Raw genomic sequence first — 25,649 nt, forward strand, 5'->3', positions numbered from 1 at the left:
GAAATATAGTTTTATTGTATATCATATTTAAAAAAATATTATGTAAACTATACTTACAAAAACAAATGATTATTTTCAAATATTCACCTCATTAAGAAGATATTATAATTAAACAACTTTATTTTTTAAAGTTCTATTTAAATCCCTTCTTTTAAAACTGATATTTTATTTCAGTACAAACAAACAATTATTATATATTCTTGTTTTCCATATTTGATATTTAATTTCATAGCCTAATCTCAATAGGTCTCTCCACTTTGATACTACTAAATATTACACTCTAATTTATATTGTTTATTACTTTGATATTATTATTTTCAAAATAATTAATTATAATAAATAACACTTTATTAACATTTTTCTAAGAAACATATTTAAATAATCAATTTTAAAACACATGTCATTACTTATAGGAAATTAGGTGAAATATTGTTGGAGATCTCACATCGACTAGAGATAAGGACATTTCATAATATATAAATGGGTGCAAACATCAACCTTATGAGCCGTTTTTATGGGGTTGAGTTAGGCTTAAAGTCCATTTCGTAATATGGTATCAGAGCCATTTTGAACCTATCATAGCGAGTATTTGTTGGGCCTATCGTGTCACCCGCTATCGGACCACCAAAAATATATAGTCCCACGCACGAGCTTCTATCTATCACTCTCGGCGTGAGATGGGTACAAACCTCAACCTTATGAGCCGTTTTTATGGGGTTGAGTTAGGCTTAAAGTCCATTTCGTAATATGGTATCAGAGCCATTTTGAGCCTATCCTAGCGAGTATTTGTTGGGCCTATCGTGTCACCCGCTATCGGACCACCAAAAATATATAGTCCCACGCACGAGCTTCTATCTATCACTCTCGGCGTGAGATGGGTACAAACCTCAACCTTATGAGCCGGTTTTATGGGGTTGAGTTAGGCTTAAAGTCCACTTCGTAATAAATATTATTAATTAAATGACTGCTACAAACTTTAAACTTATTTATATAAAATTTAAATAATAATTATTTTTCATAAGACTTGGGTGCAGAAACAACACTTCTATCTAGATCGTGTAGGTCTCCCAATAATATCATGATTATAGAAACCTGTTAAAAAGTAAAGAACATATGGGTTCAGTTTATTCTTCTGCACCCCCAAAATTTTCAACTGCACTCCAAATATAATTTCTATAAACAAGATTTCCAAAACAAAACTTTCATAACAAACTTTCTAAAACACACTAAATACATTTGGAGAAAGCTTTATGAAATAGAATATCCAGAAAAAACTTTATAAAACATCTATAGTACCTTCCAAAATGTATTTTTTAAAACATTTTTCTAGAACACGGGAAATATATTTTGAAACAAGATTTATGAAACAAACTTTTCAAAACACAAATAATAAATTCCAGATCATCCTTCAAAGACTGCAATAGAAAATAAGATGCAAGAACAAAGATGAAACAGCAACAATAAGGATGAAAATTATCGAAAATTATCGAAAATAACTTCATCACAAAAATAATAGCTTAATCCTTTAATGTTTTGCCAAATATATAGTTAGCATGAAAGAAAGAAGCAAGGCAATTGGTAAGACTGTTTTCACCTCCATATTTTTTTCTGCCACCCCATACACAACATGAAAATACAGTTTTATCCTTTTTGCGTCACCCCTATAGAGTAGCTTTTGGATTATGTAATCCGGAAACGCATTTGAAAAAAGATTTTTGGATTACATAATCCGGAAGTTAAAAAAGACTTCTAGATTATGTAATCTGAAAAGTAATCATGTATCTGAAAAAAAGACTTCCGGATTATGTAATCCGAATGTTAATTACAAAATTGAAAAATGACTTCCAAATTACGTAATCCGGAATATTACAGAGAGACATTTTTTAAAATATGAAAATTTATGGAAGTGAGAGAAGAAGGTATGAAGGTGTAGGAAGAAACAGCCAATTGGTAATGGTATTATACGAAATAAAACCAATATCAAGTCCAATTATCAAAAACAATAACAATTTGGGGAAGTAGTGACAACTTCTTCCTGCACCTCCATGATTTCTTCGAGAACCTTCATAAAGTTTTAAAATACCAAAATTATCCTTCAGTAAAAAGATAAAAATGAAAATGTTGTTTGTCTGCGAGTGAAAAAAAAGAAGTTACTTCGTGTGGTGGGGTGCAGCGCTCGAGCTCGAGTGGTGGTGGTCCTTGATGTGGTGATGGAGGTGGTGCTGGAGAAGGTGGTTGAGGTGGTGCACGGTGGTAGGTAGCAGCGGTGGTAGGTGGTGCTGGCATTGTCACCGTTGGTGAGGTCATCATTCTCATACTCTGGTAAGTTCTCATTCTCATTCTTCTGCCTTAAATAATTATTTCCACATTAGTTAATTTGGTGGATCCACGGATCATACAATCTGGTGCCTAAGTAAAGCGTTCCGGATCAGATAACTCCTGTGCATACCGGATTCGAAATCTGTCAAATTCATACTTCCAGATTGTGTGATCCGGTACCAAATGGACTATGGATTACGCAATCCAGAAGTGATTTTAGAACTTTCAATATGCCTTACTTATTACGTAATCTGGTACTCATTTTGTTATATGAATTTCAATTACGCATTACACAATTCGGAAGACATTTGGAACATCAAACATGACTTACGGATTACATAATCCGAAAGTCATTTTGCTGTGAAAATTTTGACTTATGGATTACACAATCCGGAAGTCACTTAAAATGACTTATGGATTATACAATCTGGAAGTCATGTTTAAGTTGTCAATTACAAAATCTTTCGAAAGTGAATGCTATTTTTGTTTTGCAAACTTATGTGAATTATGAAAATTATAATAAAATGAAAATTTATGTTTTATGAATGAAGGTGTAAGTATGGAAGAATTAATGAATTTTGTGCATCAACATGATTGTTTGAAGGGGACTATGGTATCCATTTTACAACAGATGAGGTGAATAAAATTTCATTTCATTCATGTTTATTGCATTATAATTTGAAGAAGTGATTTTGTAATATTGTTATAATAACTCTGTGTAGGTGTTTCCTTTGCGAGAAGACCTACTTAAATGGGTCCGTAGGGTTGGTTATGGACTTAGTTTTGTTATTGTCATTATTAGGTCTGACATAGCAAATGGTAAGCAAGGGAGAAAGACATATGTCTTGATAGGTTGTGAAAGGGGGGTAGTTACAAAAAGTACAAGGATGGTTTGGAGGTTAGTGTAACTGTTACTCGAAAATGTCAATGTCCCTTTAAATTGCGAGGTAAATATGTCGGAAAAGGTCAAGGTTGGGTACTTAAGGTAATATGTGGTACTCATAATCATGATTTGTATAATACATTAGTTGATCATCCATATGCAGGTAGATTAAAAACGAGTGAACATTCAATGCTTATTGATATGACTAAAAGCAGTGTAAAATGTTGGTAGATTTTGTCGAGGCTTGGAAATTTGTGATGGATTCATGGAAGACTATCATTGACTGTACAGAGATTGCTAAATTTGATGAGTTTGTGAAAAAATTTGAAACTATTTGTTCACCGTGACCATTACTTTTTGAATATGTGAAGAACACCTGAATTATTCCGCACAAAGAAAAGTTTGTCAGTGGTAAGTGCATATTCATAAGACTCATGTGCATTGATTAATTGAACTTGTATGCAATCTAATTTTTTTGTTGAATTTTGCAGGCTAGTGTTGAAAAATGGATGACAATACCAGATATGAGATACTTAATAGCAAGCAGATACAATATTATCTTAGAGTATTTGTCATTGAAACAAAATATTACTATTTTTCCATTGCGTACTGCACCCGCTACCGATGCTAGTCTACACTGATTACTATGTATTGGTCATGTGTATGATTCACACTTTGTGCGCGTAAGGTTATTACTCAACACATTATTTATATTCTTTGTTTGCTAATTTCCATTTGTGATGCACGTAAAATTGCTTGATGATTGTCCCATACCTACCGCTGACATTTTATGGTGTACACATTGTTACCCAGGGACAAGGTTATGGTCATCATATTACAGTGCTCGGATGCAATCTTTTACCCAATTAATCAATATTAGCCCGACATATGTGAACCTTGGAGACGATTGATGTAAACATAATTTATTATGTGGGTTTCTGATGCAAAATTTATTACTTAAGTTTTGATTCAAAATTTATTACTTCAATTCCGATTCATAATTTATTCGCATTTATCAGATAAAAATAAAATAACAAACATTATACCATAAATTAATTAAACCATATTGTACACATACAAAGTTACTATTATTACAATCATGTAATAAAAAAATATATCAACGACGTCCACGAACATTACGTGATCGTCTCGTGTAGACTACCCCGTCATCTGTCACGCTCATACTCTCATATGCGCCAATGCCTTTAGTGACCTAACAACAATCTATCATGCACTGGAGGATACTGACAATGTGCCTAAATATACCCTGCACCAATTTCAAAATAAATTAAACTTGTCAAATATATTGTTTAATCACATAAAAATAAAAAAACTTACCGCCTATGCACGCTCATCTTGAGACGAATGACCTGCTTGCTCAGCATTTGGACTACAAAGGCAACGACGTGGTACAACACTGGGTCAATCTCCAAGTTCACCTCTGCGAATGGATGTCGTTGGTCTTTTGCGATCATGATCTGAGATCCACCACCTCTAATTTTAGCCATATATATCCACAACACAATTTGAATTTCAATTATTTACAAATAATAAATATTATAATCATAAATTTTGTACATAATATAAAATTTAAATAAGTTTTTGCCAAGTGGGTTGGAAACTAAATACATAACAAAAACGTAAAAACACAAAAATCACAACTTTGTAAGAACACTACCGAATTACATAATCTGAAACACTAAGTACACAATTTACATACCAAAATCTGTAATTCGGAACATGTTAGCCTAAACCAGATTAGGTAATTCAGAATTACTTAATACCTAAACCGAATTACGTAATCTGGAATTACTTAAATAACTTAAACCAGATTACATAATCCAGTATTACTTTACATTTTCAACTGTACCGGATTACATAATCCGGTGCCTATTAAATGCAGGTTTCAAACGGATTACACATTGAGTACCAGATTACACAGCAGCACAAACACAAGTTTCAAAAGCAATGCAAAATAAGTAAAATTAAATTTACTAACCTGTGAAGAGGGCACTTGTGGATGTGTGAGTGACAGAGAATGTGGGGTTTAGAGAAATTTGAGAGATGAAGAAAAAGAAAAACCTTGAAATGGGAGGGGGTGGTACAACGCCGCTGGAAGGGAAATGGAAGAAGAGGCACGATGAAGGTGAAAGTGAAGTTTAAGTTAAATGTTAAAAGTATATTAAAATATTATTTTAATTTTTTAATATTTTTATTGAAGGGTATATTAGTAAATGTGCTTTTAGTATGGGGTGGGAGAAGAAGTCATGGAGGCGCAGGAAGAAGCTGTCGGAAGTAGTTTAGTAAGCCCAAAATAGAAAAAGAGGATTACAGCAAGGCAATTGCTTCATGCACCTGATCAATTGTGACTGGCACCCGACGAACTATTTAAAATCTCATCATGCCCTTGTCTTCTTTATTTTGAAAAAAATGGAGTAGGGTGCAGAAGAAACTTGGTTTTCCTCTTTGGTGGTGGTTTGAGTCGCAAAGAAGGTTGTTTTAGTGTGGTGGTGGACGGGCCATTTGCACTTTAAGGTCCGTCGGTTGATATTGTTGTGAGGTAAGAAGATATTTAAGCTATTTTTTTGCATTTTGTTCGAGCTGGAATGGTCACGAATATTGATATCTGGAAGTCTGATTTTAATCTTACGGATGTAAGCATCCGAAAGCCACTATTAAATACGTAGTAGAGAAATACGTTATGGATATGATTATCCAGAAGTGGATTTTGCATTCTGGATATACATATCCAGAATAGTTAAGTGTGTTCTGGATTTAGACATCCATAAGTATAGTTTTTGACTTATGGATTTCTAAATCCAGAAACCAAGTATTTTTTTTAATTTCATTAAGGGTATTTTGATATTTTTGCAAATCATGATTGGGTGTCAATTCAAATGTGTTGAACCCGATTAGGTGCAGGGAGAATCAACCTTACATCAATTTACACAAAAATAAGATTCAAAATCAACAGGACCAAGGAAATTTTGTGAACACTGCTTCTTCCTACACCTTCAGTGTGACATCCATAATTTTTTATATATCCAAAATGTTTCGAAATAATTTATATTTTGAATTATACGTTTTTGTATACAAAAATATCTTTTAAAATAATTTATATTTTGAATTAAATAATTTTAAAAAATTCTCTAAATTTATAATTAATTTTTGAATTATGTAATTTAAAAGAATTATTTAGACTCCAAATTACATAATCCAATTTTTTTTTTAAATATAAAATTAATTTCTATAATTCATAAACTACTCTCAAATCAGGAACAAAAACTTCCGGTATATAATTTAAAATATCATTTTATATAATTTGAAATATCATTTTTTTAAATATATTCTGGATTACTTAATTTAGCTATTTCCAAATCTTATACTAACTTTTAGATTATCTAACCCAAAATATTTTTTTAAAAATAGTTTCCAAATTTATAAATGTAAAAAACACTTTCGAATCCGAAAATATAACATAATAAGGATATGAAGAAGATATAACATAATAAGGATATGAAGAAGTGACATAATAAGGGTATTTACACACAAGAAAACATGGATGTGTAGGAAAAAACAGTCTTTTGTTAAACACCAACTTTTTAAATGACATCTCAAGCATGGCTGCTTCTTCTTGCACCCCATGTATTTTTCAAGCATCCCATAAATTTCAAAAATTCCATACTAGCCCTTTAGTAAAAAATCATTAGAGGTTTCGTGGTTTAATTGTGTTCCAAATAGGATAATCTAGTGCATCTACAGAATGCTTAAAAAATTAGCAATTCTATTTTGAATTAAATAATTCAAAACTCATTCCCGAATTCAGATTATCATTTCAATCTATCTATCCCGCAATACATATAAATTATACAAATTATGTAAGCCAAAATCCGAATTTGAAAGTGAATTTGGAATTACTGGATGCTTATTAATCCAAAAAGATACCGGATTCTTATGAAGTGAAAATATTGAGGGATTGATTCCGATTTACATAATTCGAAATCTTGTGTCTAGTATGGAATGAATTCCGGATTATCCAAACCGGAATGTTCTTTTGATTTATTAAATGGCTTACGGATCATGCAGAGGCTGTAGAGGTTGCTTACCTACATTGAGTCCATGAAAAGCAAGTATGGAACAGAGCCTGGTGGAGCACCATGCGGCTTTCGGCAGAAGTATGTAGCAATTAGCATGCTTGATGGTAGGAACATAATCATTGAGTTTAAGATTCCTACTCTTTACAAGGATGATGAAAAGTTGAAGACCTTGAATGAGATGAAAGATGGGGGATATGTTCCTGATACAAGAACAAAACCTTTGTGAAAAAGAACCACACATTGAAAATTTAACAAGAACAACCACAAATGGCTGCGGGGTGAGAGAAGAGAGCAGAAAGAGAAAGGTAAAAACTATTTAGGGTTTTTTATTTTTTACTGAAGAACAAAACAGTAGTTTTCAATTTATTATGAAGGTGCCTGAAGAACACATGGCTTAATTCAACAAATTGAAACCCACATCAGAAATATAAGTACTTGACAAAATATGGCGGCATCAAAAGATGAAGACGTGAGAAAAATGACCAACAAAAGAGTTCAATCAAAGGAAAAAAATACTCCAGAATCCAACTGATAAGAATCTTTTACTTCAACGTGAGGTATCTGTAATGCATTGGAACGACAAGTTCTACAAACAGGAAGAGAATCAAAGTGACCGCACTTAAGTGGATGGTGTATTTTCTATATAATACACATAATTATACATTATAAACTAACTTACCTTACAATTCATTTCAGTTACCTCTTAATTTGATGACAATCAAAAACCAAGTCCGTTATCACAAGTACTGGCCAACTTTGTCTCGTACTTCAGATGCAGAATTTGTATGAAAAAACATACATGTTTAAACTTGTATGACAGACAACATGCAAATGCATGCAAGCTCTGGAAGAATGCAACCCATTCAAAAAGAAAGTCAAGAAATCAATAATGCATCTGCAAACATTTCACTTATAACTGAAGCAAATTTTAAAACGACGCTGGTAAACCCCATCTATCCATATACAGAGATATAGGTTGTTTCAAAATCAGTTGAGTAATAGGTCCTTTTGGGGCAGGGAGGGGTGAGGAGTAGGGGAGTAAGAAAAAGCGCAATTTAATCAACAGTGATGAAGTTAAATGGGCCAGGAAGAAGTTAAATTGCAATTATAGTAGTATAGATAATGCAGAGGCAGATTTAGGAAATTCATTATGATGCAGAGTGCTGAACCTCAAATTCGCAAATTGCTGCCCTTTAAGATTCACTCTCAAGCGATAACACCTAACCAAAAGCTCACTCATGTTTCTATGGCCCTCTTCAAGCTCTAGAAAGGATAGGATAGGTCAGGTGGCCTGTAGTAAGCTGGCTTTACCAACCCATCCAGTTTTCATGTGTCGCTCCTAAAGAAGATTGTCAACAAACCAGTCTGTTCAAACTCTACCCTAGCCTTTGCACTCCAGGTTCAACCAGTATACATGTTGGATAACAGAGAGGTGTACCATCAAGTGACTTAGAAGTGCTGATCTGGGTAATATCTCCTTCCTTGTGAAGAAAGGCTGTGAGCAAGAATCGAATCTTCGGTGGGAGGGGGTATTGTTTGAAATAAGGGACCTATCTAAAATGTATTCCAGAAAAAATACAGAATAACAGACCCAACTGACTCACGCCAATTAGTTTGGCACTTACACGGGTAAGTGGTTAGAGTTAAATTGGTATAAATAGCAGTGAAGATACTGCACAGAAGTATTTTGAAATTCATTACAGTGGAGATTTAATCCTATTAGTTTCGCTTTCATCCTCTCTCTACATGTACTGTTGTGCAATTTTTTTTCTCGTTCTGTGGATGTCAGCTGCCTCAAAAGGTATTAAAGCTCCAGTCTTGGAGCTGTGAAAATCAAAGATCTAAGGAATGACAAGGACCAAATATTAATAGCATGTGATGATGAGGCAGTGCGGTGTTATCGAAAAATGGTCATGGCAGCACATATGGCATAAAGTGGTTGCCAATCAGGGTTTCCTGTGCCAGCCAATTGTGGCCACTTTTGGATGTCGCAGAATGGCATCATGGAACAGCCACGGCACAAATCACACCCCAGCCCTGCACCTGGTTTCGAAGAACAAGCAAGGTTAGCACAAGCCAAATAGGTTGGTTTTTGGATATAGGGTAGGGTCATACAACCAGACCCAAACACAACCCAAACTATAAAGCCTGAGTTACCTCCCAGCCACAACCCAAAACACAGTTGTTCTATTTCACCAACCTTAGAGCGCCACCACCTTCGACCCACTGCAGTGCCACTGTCTGCCCCTTCCTGACACAGTCCCACTGATCCAAACTGCAAGGTCCCTTTATTTTTCTGTTTCCTCTTTTGTTTGCACCACCCCCTCCCTCTTTTATTTACTTTTCAACTCAATACTTATGTTTAGTCACTATTTTAAGCCTTGAACTTGAACTTACTGGTATTTTGCTTTGATTATTTTGTTATTTAAATTTCTAGACATTGTGTGGTAGTGATAAGAAAAATGGTGGAAGTAGTGAATGTTATCATGACAATAAAGATGATAGTGACAATAGACAAAAGTGTGTGACATGGTGGTGGTGGTGGTAGTTGTCATGACAACTGTTGTATTTGCGACGATAGAGATGACAAATATGATAATGACAATAACATTGGTAGAGAAAATGTATATGGGGTGATGTGATGATGACAACAATGGTAGGAGTGGTGACGACAACAGTGGTAGGAGAGGTGGTGATGACAACAATGGTAAGAGAGGTGGTGGCGACCCCAATGGTGGGTTGGGGTGGTTGCAAAACACTGTAGAAGAATGGCAGTGATAGTTATTTTAATGGAAGTGGGGTGGTGAGAGAACACGAGGAAGGTCAATTTTCTATCCTAATATCTTCTAAACCAGCCCCCCCTTCAGGATAAGAATTACATTGCACTAACAGGATAAAAACATATCCTATCGTTGCAACAACCAATTAATTAGAGCAGGATATGTTGTCCTATCCTATCCTATCATATCTTACAACCAAATGAGCCCCAAAAGGAGGGGAAATAGAGAACCTACAGAGAAGATACTACAATCTTTGTGTTAGAATTAAAATTCTAATCTCACAGATTGCAAGAAATGGCAGCTATTCTTTGGCTGTCTGGCGGAATTGGCTTGAAAATCATGCTTCAATTGGTTGAACATAAATGGAACTTCATTTCAGCAACCACAAGTTGCCTTGAGGACAATGTGAAACTTTTGGCTTTAGAGGGGAATATAGATAACCCCATTAGTAGTAAGTTAACTATGACAGAGTTGGGTGACTAATATAGTACAAAAAAAAGAGAAATGTTGCCTATAAATATTGTGGGGAGATAAAGAGGAAAATTAACTTGTCATTTGAGAAAGGATCAGATTCTGTGAGCGGGGAAAATCCTAATCTGTCATAAATCTATGGAAATCATTCATTTTGTATCTTCTAAACCCAACTGGGATTCTGATGCATTTTTATCATCACTTTTCCACTGGGAGAAGGAAGGGAAAAAGGCAGAAAAAGTCATAGATGAGGAGATCTAATGGTTGCTCATATCTAAAATATAACTGAACAAAATTAGGTAAGCAGGATACTTTTCAACGAAAGTCAATAAGTCAATTATTGGTCTCTAAGCAATTTTTTCAAGGTATACTGACCAAAAACACTTAGCACATTAATCAAATTTCATTTCAGTAATCTTGGGTGAAAAAAGAATAAAAAAACATACAGGTGAAAATTAAAAAATTAAAAATAGATGAAAAAAAACATTACAGATGAACCATATAACAAAACACTACAAAGTAAATCTTGAATACCAAGTTGAAGCTCAACGCCTCATACAAACATAAATTTCAAAACATACTTGGTTCTTTAACTTGGATTTCTCATAATACATATATAAACTAAAACTCATTGTACTAAAATAGTTCTTCAAGGAATTTTTGAACTAAAAGTGAAATACTACAGTATTTTATAATGGAAATAAGTACGCTGTGAAAACAGAACTTCATTTGGTAATTAAAATATTCTGATCTTTGAAGTAATATTTCATTATAAAGACGCCAATTGCATTTGCATCAGCTCCCTAAACTTCAGAAGAATCACCAGGCCAGTAATAAAAGATTGATGCTAAAGTAGAATCTGCAAAATGAATAAAAAAGCATGAAAAATAATTTCAAAGTGGGAAAAAAATGAAAGGTCACCCCAAAAAATTATTTTTTTGCAAAATTGATTGGAGCTATAAAAAAGTTGAAAATCAAGCAACAAAAATTATTTGACATTTGAACAAAAAGTTATTAAATTGCAAGACAATTTGTGAATTTCAAGTAATTTTAAATACTGAAATATAAATTGTATCATACTGAATCTTAAGCTTTATAAACACAATGAAAATAGCTTGAAATACATTATACAGACGATGTACAATGATCAATATACTAACTTTTAGGTAGAAAACAATAATTATAAATCTTACAAAAGAAAATCATAACCTATGATGAGTGCTTGAAACACCTATTTCAAAAAACTGAAATGGGTTAGCCAAATATAGGCCATACAATGAGTCAGTAACAGTGTGGAACTCATTTCAAAAGAACAAAAATTGAACATTGAAATAATTAAATTGAGTGCATTTAGTAGTGCCTCTTTGGTACCTTTCTCATTTAACAAATTATGTTTATCTAACTTTCCAATTTCTTTAATAAGATATGGTGAAGGAAAAGTAAAAAGATAGAACAATGAGCCAAATTGTATGATTACTACCGGTGATAATGAATTACATTGATTCATCCAAGATTCAAGTAATTTTTTATTCGTCATATGATTCTAACTGTTGGCTAGCCAAATCAAAATAGTGGGATTGAAAGCAAGGATCATCAAGCACTTATATCGTAAATGGTTTGTTTTAGTAAAACAACCGATTTGGAATTCACAGGAATTTTAGAAAATCAATTTGGTCCTCGAAAAATTGGTGACATAACACTTTAACATAAATTAGATGTGGACCAGAACTTGCCTAAGTTAACATTCCATTACACTAAAAAGATGTCAAATTTCACACCTCTACTTGTGTTTAGTGAGATGGTGGAAGTGCATCCAGTACAACTAAAAAGAAGCGAGATTTTCTTGCACAGGTGTGACACATGTACATCAGCTGCCCCACTGGCCTAGGTCTACAACCACAAAGCGAACTAGATCATTCCTAGAATGTCTCCCACTTTGGTCCATTATGCTTCATACAACTATAACCTTAGCCTGGTTTGTGTGCCTAACAATTAGCATGTTTTTCTATGCAATAGTAAATCAAACCCAATAACAACTCAACAATGGAGGGGAGAAAAGATGAGAAAGCGTCAAAGAAGTAACTGAGAATATGAAAAGGATAAGACGTTTTTTATGCCGGTGTCAAATCCACCATAATGATTCAAACGCATGAGACTCTCGATCCTAGTTGTTTGACATTATTATATTGTCCTCTCTATATCCAGTGAGAGCAACTATGCATAGACAGCAAACATCATGTTCCTTTAAACATGCACATCTTAAATAGGGTATAGGATCAACAGCAATATGTTTTTGTCCTTTCTTACACTGCACAGACTCAGAAAGCCAACACAAAGAAAGTCATACTACTTTTCAAACTTAAACTCTAAACACACTGTAAGTTATAAGAATGGTATCAACTCAAACAATGGTCCTCACCATGCACTAACAAAATAAATTTTAAATTACAGAAATTCGAATCCACATTCCAGCAACCTCTTACCATAATATCACCATCATATTCGCAGATTTCTATCATATTATCCAAACTTGAACAGTTAAACCACAAGAAATCAAAATGTAAGAGAATTTCTTTCAAATGCAAGAGAAAAATACCGAGGTTCATGTCCAATTTAACAATTAACACCCCAAAAAATTGTCACTAAAATCTCCAAGATGAGATCAGAAAATTATAGCCCAAAAACCCTTATAACAACTTTCTGTAAGCGAGCTAAACAGTGCTAAGGACAGAAAAAAAAAGCCAATGCAAAAAAAAATTATCAAGGAATGCATCATACCTGAAGCAGAAATAGTACCCCACACATCAGTCAATAAAATTAACATACTTACACTGACTTCACAAATCTTCGATATCTATTTCCTTTTGTAATTGAGCATAATAGTAAAGTAACCAAGCAAAAGCATAATAATAATAACAGCAAGAATGACAATAGTAATAAAATAACAACAATAATCTAATTCCTTTTTGTTGACATCATTTTAACCTCCATCAGTCTATAAATCCATAAGAAACGAGAGGTTTGTATTAATGGTTAGAATATACAGTATTACCTACATAACTTGAGGGGGTATGTATAGGGGTTAGAATGGGAGGTGGAAGGTGAATATAAAAATATCGTTAAACTTGAGTGCAGTTCTTATAACGATTATGGCGATAATTATGATCAAAGAATAAAGCACACCTAGTGGCCCGTGTAAGGCACAACGCCACCATACTGTCCCACACCATGATACTGCTGCACTCTTCCAGATCCACTTATCCCCACCTGCTGCTGGCTTGCATATGAACTTGGCAGCCCTACTTGATTCCCATACCCCCCAACAACAACACCCCCATGATTCACACTCCCTTGTCCAACATAACTGCTAGTGTTCGTCCCCGGTGACCCAATCCCCAACAACCCACTCAATTGCAACCCGGCACCCCGAGATGCCAGCAATGCCGTCAGTGCCTGCCCAACTGCCGGATTAACTGACTGCACTGCCGTCCCTGCTACATCTCCTCCTGCCGCTGGCCCGGCTGGAGCCATCAAGTGCCCCGTCATTGGCACTGCCCCCACACCAACAAACCCACCACTATGAGAACTACCTTGCACCACCCCTACTCGCTGTTGCTTCGAACCATCAATTGCCTTCTGGCAATGCAAAATATGCCCCTCAAACTTCTTGTGCGGCCCCTCCAACGCCCGCTTTGCACCCTCCACACTCTTATAAACAAACAAACAGAACCCCTTCGGTTTCCCAGTTACCTTATCAAGCCCCAAAGGTCCTTCCTCAATCTCCCCAAACCGCGCAAAAAACGAAAGAAGCCTCTGCGGGTCCAATTCCGCACTCACATTGCTCACGTAGATCTTCCTCTGCGAGAAATCTGAAGCCCCGGGCGCCATCGAAATCGTCGCCTGGACTGGGCCCACGGACGCCAGCTGGCAAGCCGCAGTGCGGTTGCCGATCCTCTTCTGCGGCTGGCGAAGAGCGTTCCGCGCAGCGCGACGGGTCTTGAAAAGGACGAAGCCATAGCCCTTGGACTTTCCGGTGGCCTTGTCCGTAACGGCCTTGCAGTCCTCGATGTCGCCGTAGGAGGAAAAAGCGGCGGTGAGGGTTTCGACGGTGGTGTCCCAGCCGAGGCCATGTACAAAGATCTTGCGGTGCGCGGGATCGGCGTCGGCGGTGCGTCGTATCCGTTCCGCCACGTCGCGGTGCTTGGAGGCGGCCTCCATGAGAAGTTTCGCGATCTCATGCTTGCCGAGGGGTTCTAGAAGGTCCCGGATTGGCTCCTCGTCGTCGCTTGGAGAGGAGCAAGACGTGGAGGGGGCCTTGGAGGTTTCATTGCTCGGTGCTAATTCCTCTTCAATTTCTTCGCTTTCTTCTTCTTCTACTTCTTCTTCTTCTTCTTTTTCTTCTTCGTATAGTTCCTCTTCTTTATACTCTGCTTCAACATTCAATTGGGGCTGTTGTTGTTGTTGCTGTTTGAGAGGGGGCTCTGCGGATTTCGCCGGACGAGGTGGCTGTTTTCGCTTCCTCGCCATTGTCGTCGTCGAATTAGCGTATCCCGAGTGCTGCAACTTCAGGTTAGGGTTTGATGATTTTGGTTACGATCTTCGGAAGTACGAGCTTTTCGGTATTGTGTCATATTTATTTACGTCTGGTTTTTTATACTAGGAAACACTTTTCGAAATAAGATTCTTTTTTTTTTCGAAATAAACCTAAATAAAAAATAATTCTTCAAGTACATTCTCGTGCTACAATTTCTTTCCAAATTTTGTTAATACCTCGTTAATATTTAAAACCGTGTTTAAATTCTTTTTTATTTTATTATAATAATTATTAGTTAATCTACTTCACATAATCAATAAAAATCATATTTATAATTCTAAGGGAGATTATCTTATTTGTCAAGAGTTTTGATTAATAAAACATTTTAACTTTCAAATCTTCCAAATTGCTTACAATTTATATTTTTAAAGATTAAAGGAACACATGTCATACTTTTTTGGCACAAAACAACCAAGGAAAACTTTAGTTTAACAGTTAACTAAGCTGAAGAACATTTCATCTGGATCTACATATTGGATTTTGCATCAGAAAATTAAAATAGTTGTTATGTGAAATTGGTTGAGAGAGTTATTATGAAGTATCTTTTGGTACTATCATTATAATGGCCATAACATCATTTCTTTCATGGTCAGAATTATGTTTTCAGAAAATCGAATTCTCACATTTCTTATTTCAAAAAAAGGGTTTTCAAAATTTGGTTACGGAACCAAATTCTTGGCTTTTTTTGGATAATGAACAGGAGTGAAAAAAAGGTTGTTTGGTGAAAAAAGATTCAAAATATTCTGCACCTCATTAATGAATAACCTTCCATGAAGATTGAGTCTTCCGAGTTGCTTAATACTGAGCTCATTATTTCTATCCATGAAAAACATATCCAGTACTTGAAGATTCTTCAATTCTCCAAAATGCATTGGCATCATTTTCACTCTTGTATCTATAAATTCAGGCAACATAATTTTTTGAGTTTATGCAAATTTGAGGGCAACTCCTCGAGACTTAAATAGTAGTTCAACTTCAGTATTAGCAAGTTATAAAGCAAACCTATTGAATTTGGTAGCTTTTGTATCCTAGTAGACGAAAGGTCCAATGAAAGGAGATGTTTAAGACCGCCTACAGAATTTGGGACATCTTTAAGGGCATAACAACCATGGAGAGATAAGACGCGTAAAAACTTATTTTTGAAGAACAAATCATGTATCGAAATCTTGAAATACCATCCATAGTAAATGTAAGTTCCCCAAATTTCTATAATGGGAAGAAATGAACAAAGTCTTTTAGCATCAGTTAAACTCCCGAAATCATTAAAACATTTGACGTCATTGAATTCAAATGAAAAATAACGGGTTGTTTTCGCTATACATTGACCTTTATCAAATTTCAACCTGAAACAAAAATCTCCATAAACATATTTTGCCAAATCATTTAGAAGGTCATGCATGACGAAACACCTTTTAGTGCTTTGTTCAAAGAAAGACCTCCTTGTTTCAGTGCCTTGTTGAAAGAAAGACCTTGAAAAAAGATCATTAAAGTATTGTTCACCAACTTCTTCAGGATGTCGTTGTAGACACTGTAAAAAAAATTTGGGTCATCCACAACAAAATTAACTCCTCCTTCATAAACTCATAATCTTTGGGGAATAAAGCCCAATAAGCAAAACACCTTTTAAGATGAGAAGGAAGGTGATGATAGCTCAAATATAGAGCAGGGATAATTTCATTGTCTTCTTTTAGTAAGTCCCATATGTCACTTACCAATATGTTTTTCAAGTCTGAAATGGATGACTTTGTGCGTAAAAGACATCCAATTGTTTTCAAAGCTAGAGGTAATCCCACGCACTTCTCAACTATCCTTTTATCAATCTCCTTTAGCTCTTCATTCAATTCAAGATCACCATCTTTCAATGCGTGATTTTCAAAAACATTCCAACATTCATCCTCTCCTAATTGCTTTAGGCAAAGCACTTTAGACCTCATGATAGAAGCAACTTTCTCACCACAAGTTGTGACAAGAATTCTACTTCCTGGAGCCCCATAGGTAAGAGGAGTTCGCACAGCTTCCCATTCTTCTGGTTTTTCGTTCCAAACATCATCCAAAACAAGAAAAAATTTCCTTCCTAACAATTTTTCTTCCAATCTTTTGTAAACCATTTCTAGATTCCTACTATTATCTTTTTCACCGGTGAATGCCTCAATAATTGTTCTTGTCACAGTAAAAACATGAAAATAATCTGAAACACATACCCAAGCTTTGATATCCAATTTTGCATCCTCGATCTTTGGGTCATTGTAGACATGTTGGGCAAGTGTGGTCTTACCCAACCCACCCATGCCCACAATGGAAAGTATAAGTATTGAGGGTTGGTTTCGATTATCGGTTTCCAATTTGAGCCAATTAATGATTATATCTTTTTCAGCATCTCTACCATAAATAACACTTTCAACAACGAAAAAAGTTGATTGTAATTTCTGTGACACTTTACGACCTGATCTAACTCTAGAATAACTACCCTCTTTCAAAGCAAGAACATCCTTTTGCCTTGAAAGATATTCTAGTTTTTCCAAGACTTCTTTCATCCCTGATTCAATTAATTTTCTTGTTAAATGAAATGAAAGTAGAGTTAAAGAGATTGGATACCTTGTAAGTAATTTTTAATTAACTAAGATTTGGTTTATCAGTTTTTCTTTATCTCTTTATTTATCGTTTTTTTATTCAATTTGGTTTAATAGTGATTTATATATCTCTTTATTTATTATTTTTGAAAGGTCTTAAATTATTTTCACTTTTATTTAAAAATAGTCAGATAATTTTTTTAATATTCTTCCATTGACTAACTCTAGAGTGAGACTTAACACTTTTACTGTGGATTGGTGCACTTTGTTGGTTCTACATTTGTTTCATAAGGTTAGTGCAGTTTTCTGCAATTATTTGAATAATGTTGTGGCGTTTTCAATCTTCAACAGTGATTAAAATACTATGCAAACAAGGTTTTTTTTTTTTCCTAGTAATTAATTATATAGTTTTTTTTTATTTAAAGATATTTTTACTCATCTTATGTCTATGTTCTTTATGTTCTTTTTTTTTTGTTAATGATCAATTATTTGTTTGTCAATGTAGGTTGTTTGAATTTTTTTATAATATTTATGACGGTGAGATATCTACATGATCTTCTAAGTCAGGTATATGGAATTATTTTGATATACTATGATTTTTTTTTAGAAAAATAGGATATGTTTTTAGTGGTAGAAGAATGGCATTCTCCTGATGGCAATATTAAAAGGCTTTTACTTCATTTATCATTTGACACATGTCTAACAATAATACTTTTATAAAATCTTTAATAAAAAAAATCTATTAGATGTTTAGAATGTTTAATAGTCTCTTAAACATTTTGATGATCTAATATTTTTTTATTATCTAATAGTTCATACACCTTCTGAAATCACAACGAAATAATAAAAATGTACGCATATATAATACTTATAATAGTGAGGATTTATCTCATCAAAGAATAAATAAGCATGGAAAGAGTATAAACCTGTTTATGTTGAATATAACACACAAAAATTTGATTTAGTTTGACTTAAGTCTACATAGTAATTACCTTTTTAACTTTTACTAAGTTATCTTATCTTTTACAAATTAGAATATACTTAGATTCCAACTAAAAATTCAAATGAAACTAGAGATAATAATTATAAAATTCATTATAAAAAGAGGACATGTGTTACGGTCTTAAACAAAGCACAAGAAGAGAGAAATAAAAAGAGAGAGAAAGACTTATTCAAGAGGTTAAATGTGTTTTAACTCTCTATTTTAAATTTTCTTTTCTATGAGGTGTCTCTAACCTCATTCTCTTATGCTCTATTTGCATATGAGTAAACACTGTTCACTCGGATAGAAAAACACAAATTTTTTGTGTTTGTTTCCAATGAATTAAACAATTCGGAAAACATCCGTTGTGCCAAGAGAAAAAAGAAAATGAAACATTACATCATATCATTGAAAAGTCAAAACTGCCCTTAATTATTATTTTTATACCCATGAAAAAACTATGAAATAATTAAAATATATTTAAAATTTAAAATAGAAATATTATATATAAAAAAATAAAAAAAATTATAAATAATAATAATAACTAAAATAATAATAATAAAAATAAATATAAATATAAATTACATACTTAATAATAATTAAAATAAATTTATTAAATAATAATATTAACAATAATAAAAATTAATTTTTATTTTTATTTAATTTAATTTTATGAAAATATTTTTTATATATATTTATAAAATTTTAATTAACTAAATTCTACACAAAAATATCTATTATTTTATTATTTAAATATTTTTTAAGGAAATGGTAAATTTGTAAACTTACATTTTACACATTTTAGAAAAAAAAATCTCCTTACAACCATCATATCACTCACAATCTTCAATAAATTTTCCTCACAAATTCACTTTAATATACCATAATCCAAACAACCTCACTATTTACTCTAAATATCAGAATTATGTATTATTTATTGATTTAATATTAGATTATTTTAATTATATATGTCCCACTTTCCTATTTATTTTTTTTTATATATAAACAGTCTGTAAATTATTAAAGATAGCATAGAAGTCTGGATGGATACTCCAAATAATTTAAATATTTTCACTGCAAATAATTATGCTTATTCCCTGTAACGGATTGGAGTATGAACCTTATGAATAATTATGTCACATCTCGAGGAATAGGTTACTCAATTTTTTTTCATAATTTCATTTTCGTCATTAAATGATCAAAGAAACGTGATTTTTTAAAAATAGTATTTATATGAGATCTCTAAATTCTTCAGATGTTTAAAAATAATCAAATAAATATTTATGCCATGTTAAGGAGGCAATTACAAAATCTAACTTGAACAAAGCTGCAAAAGATTGAATAATTTTTAAACTACACAAAAACTGGGGCAAAAGTTTGAACTTCAGTTTTCTTTCAATATGTCTAAGATAATTTTAAATTTGTTTAAATAATTTATATTCTGGAAAATATATTGAAAATTATTTTTCTTTCTTAAGACATCCACTATTATTGTATACTAGAGTTAAAATATAATTTTTGTAGTTTAGGTTTAGTGCAGGACACATTATACACTTACCGAGACTGTATGATTTTTTAATTAGACGCTTACTGATTTCATATTTGAATTATCTTGTTCCATTTTGAGAATTTCTTAAATAACTATTGTATATGAAATTATAGTGTTATGCACTAGACAATCAATATTTTAACCCATCCTTGAATTAAGTTTTCAAAATAAAGATCTGTCATTAATAAATAAAACTCAAAACTTCATTTAATTACAATTTTGAGTGTCTAAGAGGCATTATGCAGAAAATATAATGCGTGAGACGCTCTCTGGAGTAAATAAACCAGTAGACACTCCCTACGGACAATACATAACACAATAGAGGCTCTTTGCAACTTACAAATTGCTAAACGCTTAGGCTAATATAAAGATAGATATTGCATTTAATTAATCACATCTTTCTTTGGTTTGAATTTCTTATATAAATTCTAAATCAAGAAAATCATAAGCTGTTATTTTGGGTATTAGACGCTTAAACATTCTCTTTCAATCAATATTTAACCTTGAAAATAGCATGTATGGAATCTTTAGACATATTCACACAGTGTTCAAGAAGCCTTTCCAAAACCCAATTTGGACATAGACTATAAAAAGAGAAAAAAATTGAAGTTATGAATTGAAATAGGAAAGCATCTAATGAGGTTGCTCATGGAACTGTATGATGATAATGTTCATAGAGCGTCCAATGAAAAAAACGAACGACATAATAGTGATATCAGAGCAATGTTCCATGTGAGACCTGTGGAATACATCAATAATAATATTTTTACATTGATTTGTATCATTTCAGATGACAACTTACATGATGAACACTGAATTGACAGAAGCGGTACAAGCTATCAAGGACATGACCACTGCACTTTTGAACCAAAGGCATGAAGGAACAACTGAATCACAAGATTTAGTGGAATTTAGAGAAACCACCTCCACAATTCTCTAGAGGTTACAACCTAGAGAAGGCTAAATTATGGATCGATGAGATGGAGAAAATATTTAGAATTATGAATTGTTCTAACAAACATGTGATAAATTATGCTATATTTATGCAAAAGACACTATGAAGATCGAAGAAGAACTCACCCCAGGTGGGGTGGGGCTGAGATGAGTACCACCTCAGTTTGGTAGGACTGTGATCTCTATTAACTAAATTAAACATCACTACAACATTGGTTGATGGCACTAATGTTAAAGTGGCAAGTAACACCATCAACAACCACAATTTAGAAAATGACTTTGGAAGTTAGCACTTAGAACTAGACTGCATTCACCACATGAGTTTAAATACATGCAAACACTGGTAATGTAACTTAATCACATGTCATTTCAAGTACACCACATGTTGCAATTTATTGTTGTCTTAAACCATTACTGAAAGATAGCACAACCACATTATTACTACTCTCATCTCTCCCTGCAAATCCTTTCCAACATTTTAGCCTGCAGGCCAGTTCATCTGTCTTCCCCCAAGGAGGTGCACATGAATGTGGTAAACTGATTGGCCTGTCAAAAGTAAAATCACAACTCAATATACTGTTGAAGAAATCACTCAAGAATCAAAGAACCAAACAGAAGATGATTTATCAAAGCTCAGGAGTTGGCCTGGAGGACAAAACTTACATCCCTTTGGCCCATCATTTATTACAATCCTGAAGCCGTCATCCAGACCTTCTTGCTTTGCAACCAGCTTCGCGGTGTACAGAAGGCGGCCAAGAATATCAAAGTGCCTTTCCTCTGCCTGCAGAAAAATCAACAAGAACATGAACATGAACAAGCATAATGAAAACCAAAGCTTCAGTCACTAAGTTTGTTTAGTCACAAATGTGTAGTATATAGTTCTTTTTCTTTTGCTCTTGTCTAGAGATATAGTTGCAAGAGTGTAATAAGTTATTCATAACAACGAATGAATAAATAGTACATGATTTCAAACTAATATCTCAACTTTGCAGGAATGGAGACACAATACAAAAATGGTAAATTGATTTACAAAAATTTAGTGATATAACTAACGAGTTATGACTGAATGTAATTGGTGTTAAATTGATGGAAGAGATTTCATGATCTTCCATTTCCATGGATGTAAAAAAAATTAAAACTGTTTGCATAATTTCTTCTTTCCCAAAAAAAAGAATAGAAAAAAAAAACTTCTTTCCATGATTCCAATCTATTATTTTCCAACCATGCTTTTAGGTTCCCTCTAACCATTTAATCAAACTATCTTCTATTTGATCTAAATTTTCTCATTGGAAACTCCACCAATTGTTTAAGGTAACCAAACCACTTTAGACAACCTTCAGGGCACAGTATTTGCAAACATAAGCCATCATTTAGAAAAAGTGACAACAGAAAAATGAACAAACAAATAGGAGTAGGTAGCGTGCAAATTGTCACATTCTCATCATAAAATATTAGGTGCTAACCACCATGAACCTGCTTCAGAGCAAAGCAATTAAAAGTAGAAACACACTAAACTTTATCTAGTTAAAGAACACCACACAGATTCAGTATTTTGAAAGAATAATTACAAAATAACCATAGCTATAATTACTTGTTAGCTAAATTTTGGTACATCCATAGTTCCACATGGAAAGGTTAATATCAAGTACATGTAGTGATCACATAACAAAAAGAAGATGCCAACACTAACACTTTATAGTTCAAAATTGTATCATTGTTACCACAGGGCGAGCGTTCTGAAGGAATATATAATTTATCATTTGCTTGAAATACTAGTAAATAATGGGAGAAGTTACATTTTTACTTTCTAAAGTGAGTTTAAAGAGGAAAATAGTTTATGTTCTTTTTAAAGTAAATAACTATAGCAAGCATGATCATACATGGGTGCAATTGATTTTCCAAAAGTTTGAGACACCAAAATATGCCTATATACACAGAAAGTAACACTAATAAGTACCTTGGATAGACCACTTAACCCATCTTTGACTTTAGGAATGATAAGAATATGTGTAGGAGCTTGAGGAGTTATGTCCCTGAAGGCAAGCACCTGTCAAAAAGGGGGAAAATAATAGGATCATTAATAGTTATTATAAACAAATACACCAGAAGTCTGGGCAAGCAAAATTTCACTGTTACCTAGCTTAGAGTAACTACTATGTGTTTCTCTTTTAACCAACCTTTATAGCATAAAGCACAGAGGTTATGAGCAAAATCTGGCCATGCTCTCTTAACAATAAGGACATAAATGGCCAAAGGAAGAGAGAAAAAAGTTAACAAATAAACATTTCACTGGTGCCCACACAATGACCGTCAGAAACAATATTCTGATCATGAGATTGAATCTTTTTAAAGGGAGAAGAAATTAAGGAGGGCAAAATGCAGATAGGGAAAAAAATCAAACAGAACCTATTACAAAGTGAATTATGTTAGAAATTAAAGTTATTCTGAACGGTAAAAAACATGCAAAGATCCTTTAATTTCCCAACATTTAAGGCTTAAATTTAATGGTCAACAGTTTCTAATGCAGAAATCTAAAATAAAATGGCTCAGGGGCAACCAAGAAAACAATAAAACTGTAGTACAAACAAACACAATTTGGAAAGATTTCCCACAAAGAAATTGAAATATTCATAAAGACATTACTAGATGGCAGGAAATAAAAAGTACTCCAATAAATTTAACCATGTAATCAACAAGCTTTTTTACATTTGAGCTAGAAGCCTAAAGGAGCCCTAATTTAGAATGTACAATCCAGCAGAAATGCTTGCTTCCTGTGAAAGCTTTGAGTTCACAGAGATTACATGTAAGGAATCCTACATTGAGTAGAATAATCTATTTGATGTGCTACTTAAAACCTTGAGACTTTTCTACCTAACTCACTAGTCACTTCAGTTGAATTCTAATATTGTGCTAATGTCCCTAATTATTACTTTATTTATTTAGTAGATTGTACTGTTTTCACCATGAACAGCAGATTTATGAATTTCTTCTCGTACGCTCACCAAGAGACACCAACATAGCGCTCACCAATCATAAATATTAGCATAGAACAAAACACACCAGGCATCATTATATTACCTTATCATCCTCATAAACCACAGTAGAAGGAATCTCCTTATTGATGATCTTGTCAAATCTGCAAACCAGATAATACAACATCAATGATAGGTATTCATAAAATTCTCAAGAAACTGAGATGCCTTCTCAGATCCTTTTCCAACTTCCAGCACAAAGAGGTCAAACCCTCTTGGCTCTTGCAACATGGCCATATAAAAACACTAATCAAATTTCATCAAATTCCAACCAGCGAAACTAAGGAAACAACCAGTTTCAAATGGAAATGGGCCATCCCATCAATCAAGCATACATCTTTACTTCAAAGTAGCACCAATGAGGACATACCTAACACATTTCTTTCCAAAATAAACTGTTGAGAACATAAAAGTGTAATCTTTTTAGGGTTTTTGCAAACTAAATCAAAACATCGAACAGATAGATGGGAAGGAATTATGTGAAACAGAGAGATACCCATGAAAGAGGGAAAATTGAAAAACTGTTAAGACCAAAAAGCAAGTAAGGGGAGAAGGAGTGGTGTAGTAAAGAAGGAAGCTTTAAAACATACATGGTTGGAGCATCAGCATCAGATGGAATGGCAGCAAGAGCAGCTTCCTTCTCTGAAGCCATGGCGCTGGAACTAGTTAAGTGTGATGCCAAGACACTGATTCTGTCCCTTATATTGTTGTTTTTGGCACTCATTCATAGAACAATACTTGGGGAAACCCCAAATCCAATGAGCTTTGGGCTGAATCCAAACGGGTCCTTTTTGGTTTCAAAGAGAAAATCCAAACATGTCTAATTCTTTGTTCTTAGAATGAAAGGTTCTAATGTTATGCCCCTTTGTCTTGTCTATTAGATTTTTTTTAAATATTATATTATAATAACGTTAATTATTAAAATAAATAAATTTTAAAAAATTATTAAAATGGATCAATTATATAAGTTAACACGATTTTATTACGACAAAGTCGTATCAAGATGATACAATTAATATATAAGACTTTAGTAAAAGGAAAATATACTTTGTTAACTTATATGGAGTTATATACAACTCTTGAGTGATGTGTTTAGAAATAAATATATATAATAAAAGATAAATTTAGAATTAAATAATATAAAAAAATATTAAAATAATAATATTGAAAGTTGTAATGTACTGTGAATTGTCAATGTATCATTATCCTTAATAGAATTATGTTTTAAGTGAAGTTGTATCACTTAGTACAAAATATTAATTAAAACTATAGTGAAAATTTTAATAATTTTTTAAAATTTTATCTATCTTAATAATTAATCTATTAAAATACCTTATTTTTGGTAAACAAAACATTGTATTCTTCTTCTTCTTCTACCAATGATAATGACAAGGTTGATGTGTGTTATGTTTATGACA

The 25,649-nt window shown here is 33.3% G+C and overlaps 3 protein-coding genes across 6 annotated transcripts; all 3 read right to left on the minus strand.

Annotated features, from left to right (window-relative positions):
- Positions 1-4,228: 4,228 nt before the first annotated feature.
- LOC137837110 (UBP1-associated protein 2A-like) lies at positions 4,229-15,250 on the minus strand. 4 transcript variants are annotated; one of them, XR_011085364.1, is made up of 4 exons: positions 13,734-15,187; positions 7,309-7,499; positions 4,541-4,680; positions 4,229-4,469 (listed from the first exon to the last, which is right to left on the minus strand). XR_011085364.1 is itself a non-coding variant. In XM_068645972.1 (2 exons), the coding sequence occupies exon 1, from the start codon at positions 15,075-15,077 to the stop codon at positions 13,734-13,736; it is 1,344 nt and encodes a 447-aa protein (XP_068502073.1). In that variant the 5' UTR covers positions 15,078-15,250; the 3' UTR covers positions 7,016-7,499. The 4 variants fall into 4 exon arrangements, 2 of the variants coding, with proteins under 2 accessions (XP_068502073.1, XP_068502072.1); XR_011085365.1 differs by lacking the exon at positions 7,309-7,499; XM_068645972.1 differs by lacking the exons at positions 4,229-4,469; positions 4,541-4,680 and having other exon boundaries at positions 7,016-7,499; positions 13,734-15,250.
- Positions 15,251-16,652: 1,402 nt separating this feature from the next.
- LOC137838231 (putative disease resistance protein RGA3) lies at positions 16,653-17,678 on the minus strand. Its single transcript, XM_068647486.1, has one exon. The coding sequence runs from the start codon at positions 17,676-17,678 to the stop codon at positions 16,653-16,655; it is 1,026 nt and encodes a 341-aa protein (XP_068503587.1).
- A 3,807-nt stretch (positions 17,679-21,485) lies between these two features.
- Positions 21,486-25,095, minus strand: LOC137837111 (14 kDa zinc-binding protein). The gene is made up of 5 exons (XM_068645973.1): positions 24,822-25,095; positions 24,278-24,335; positions 23,157-23,246; positions 21,863-21,980; positions 21,486-21,745 (listed from the first exon to the last, which is right to left on the minus strand). The coding sequence occupies exons 1-5, from the start codon at positions 24,953-24,955 to the stop codon at positions 21,678-21,680; spliced, it is 468 nt and encodes a 155-aa protein (XP_068502074.1). The 5' UTR covers positions 24,956-25,095; the 3' UTR covers positions 21,486-21,677.
- Between the last annotated feature and the right edge of the window lie 554 nt (positions 25,096-25,649).

This window comes from Phaseolus vulgaris, chromosome 4 (genome assembly GCF_000499845.2).
Source record: "Phaseolus vulgaris cultivar G19833 chromosome 4, P. vulgaris v2.0, whole genome shotgun sequence".
Classification (NCBI taxonomy): Eukaryota; Viridiplantae; Streptophyta; class Magnoliopsida; order Fabales; family Fabaceae; genus Phaseolus; species Phaseolus vulgaris.

Excerpts from the sequence above, each read along its gene's own strand:
- LOC137837111 (XM_068645973.1), bottom strand. The coding sequence starts at position 24,955 with ATGAGTGCCAAAAACAACAATATAAGGGACAGAATCAGTGTCTTGGCA. Across the intron at positions 24,336-24,821 it reads GATGCTGATGCTCCAACCAT|ATTTGACAAGATCATCAATA; the intron begins GTATGTTTTAAA and ends TCTGGTTTGCAG. Across the intron at positions 21,746-21,862 it reads AAATGATGGGCCAAAGGGAT|GCCAATCAGTTTACCACATT; the intron begins GTAAGTTTTGTC and ends TACTTTTGACAG.
- LOC137837110 (XM_068645972.1), bottom strand. The coding sequence starts at position 15,077 with ATGGCGAGGAAGCGAAAACAGCCACCTCGTCCGGCGAAATCCGCAGAG.
- LOC137838231 (XM_068647486.1), bottom strand. The coding sequence starts at position 17,678 with ATGAAAGAAGTCTTGGAAAAACTAGAATATCTTTCAAGGCAAAAGGAT.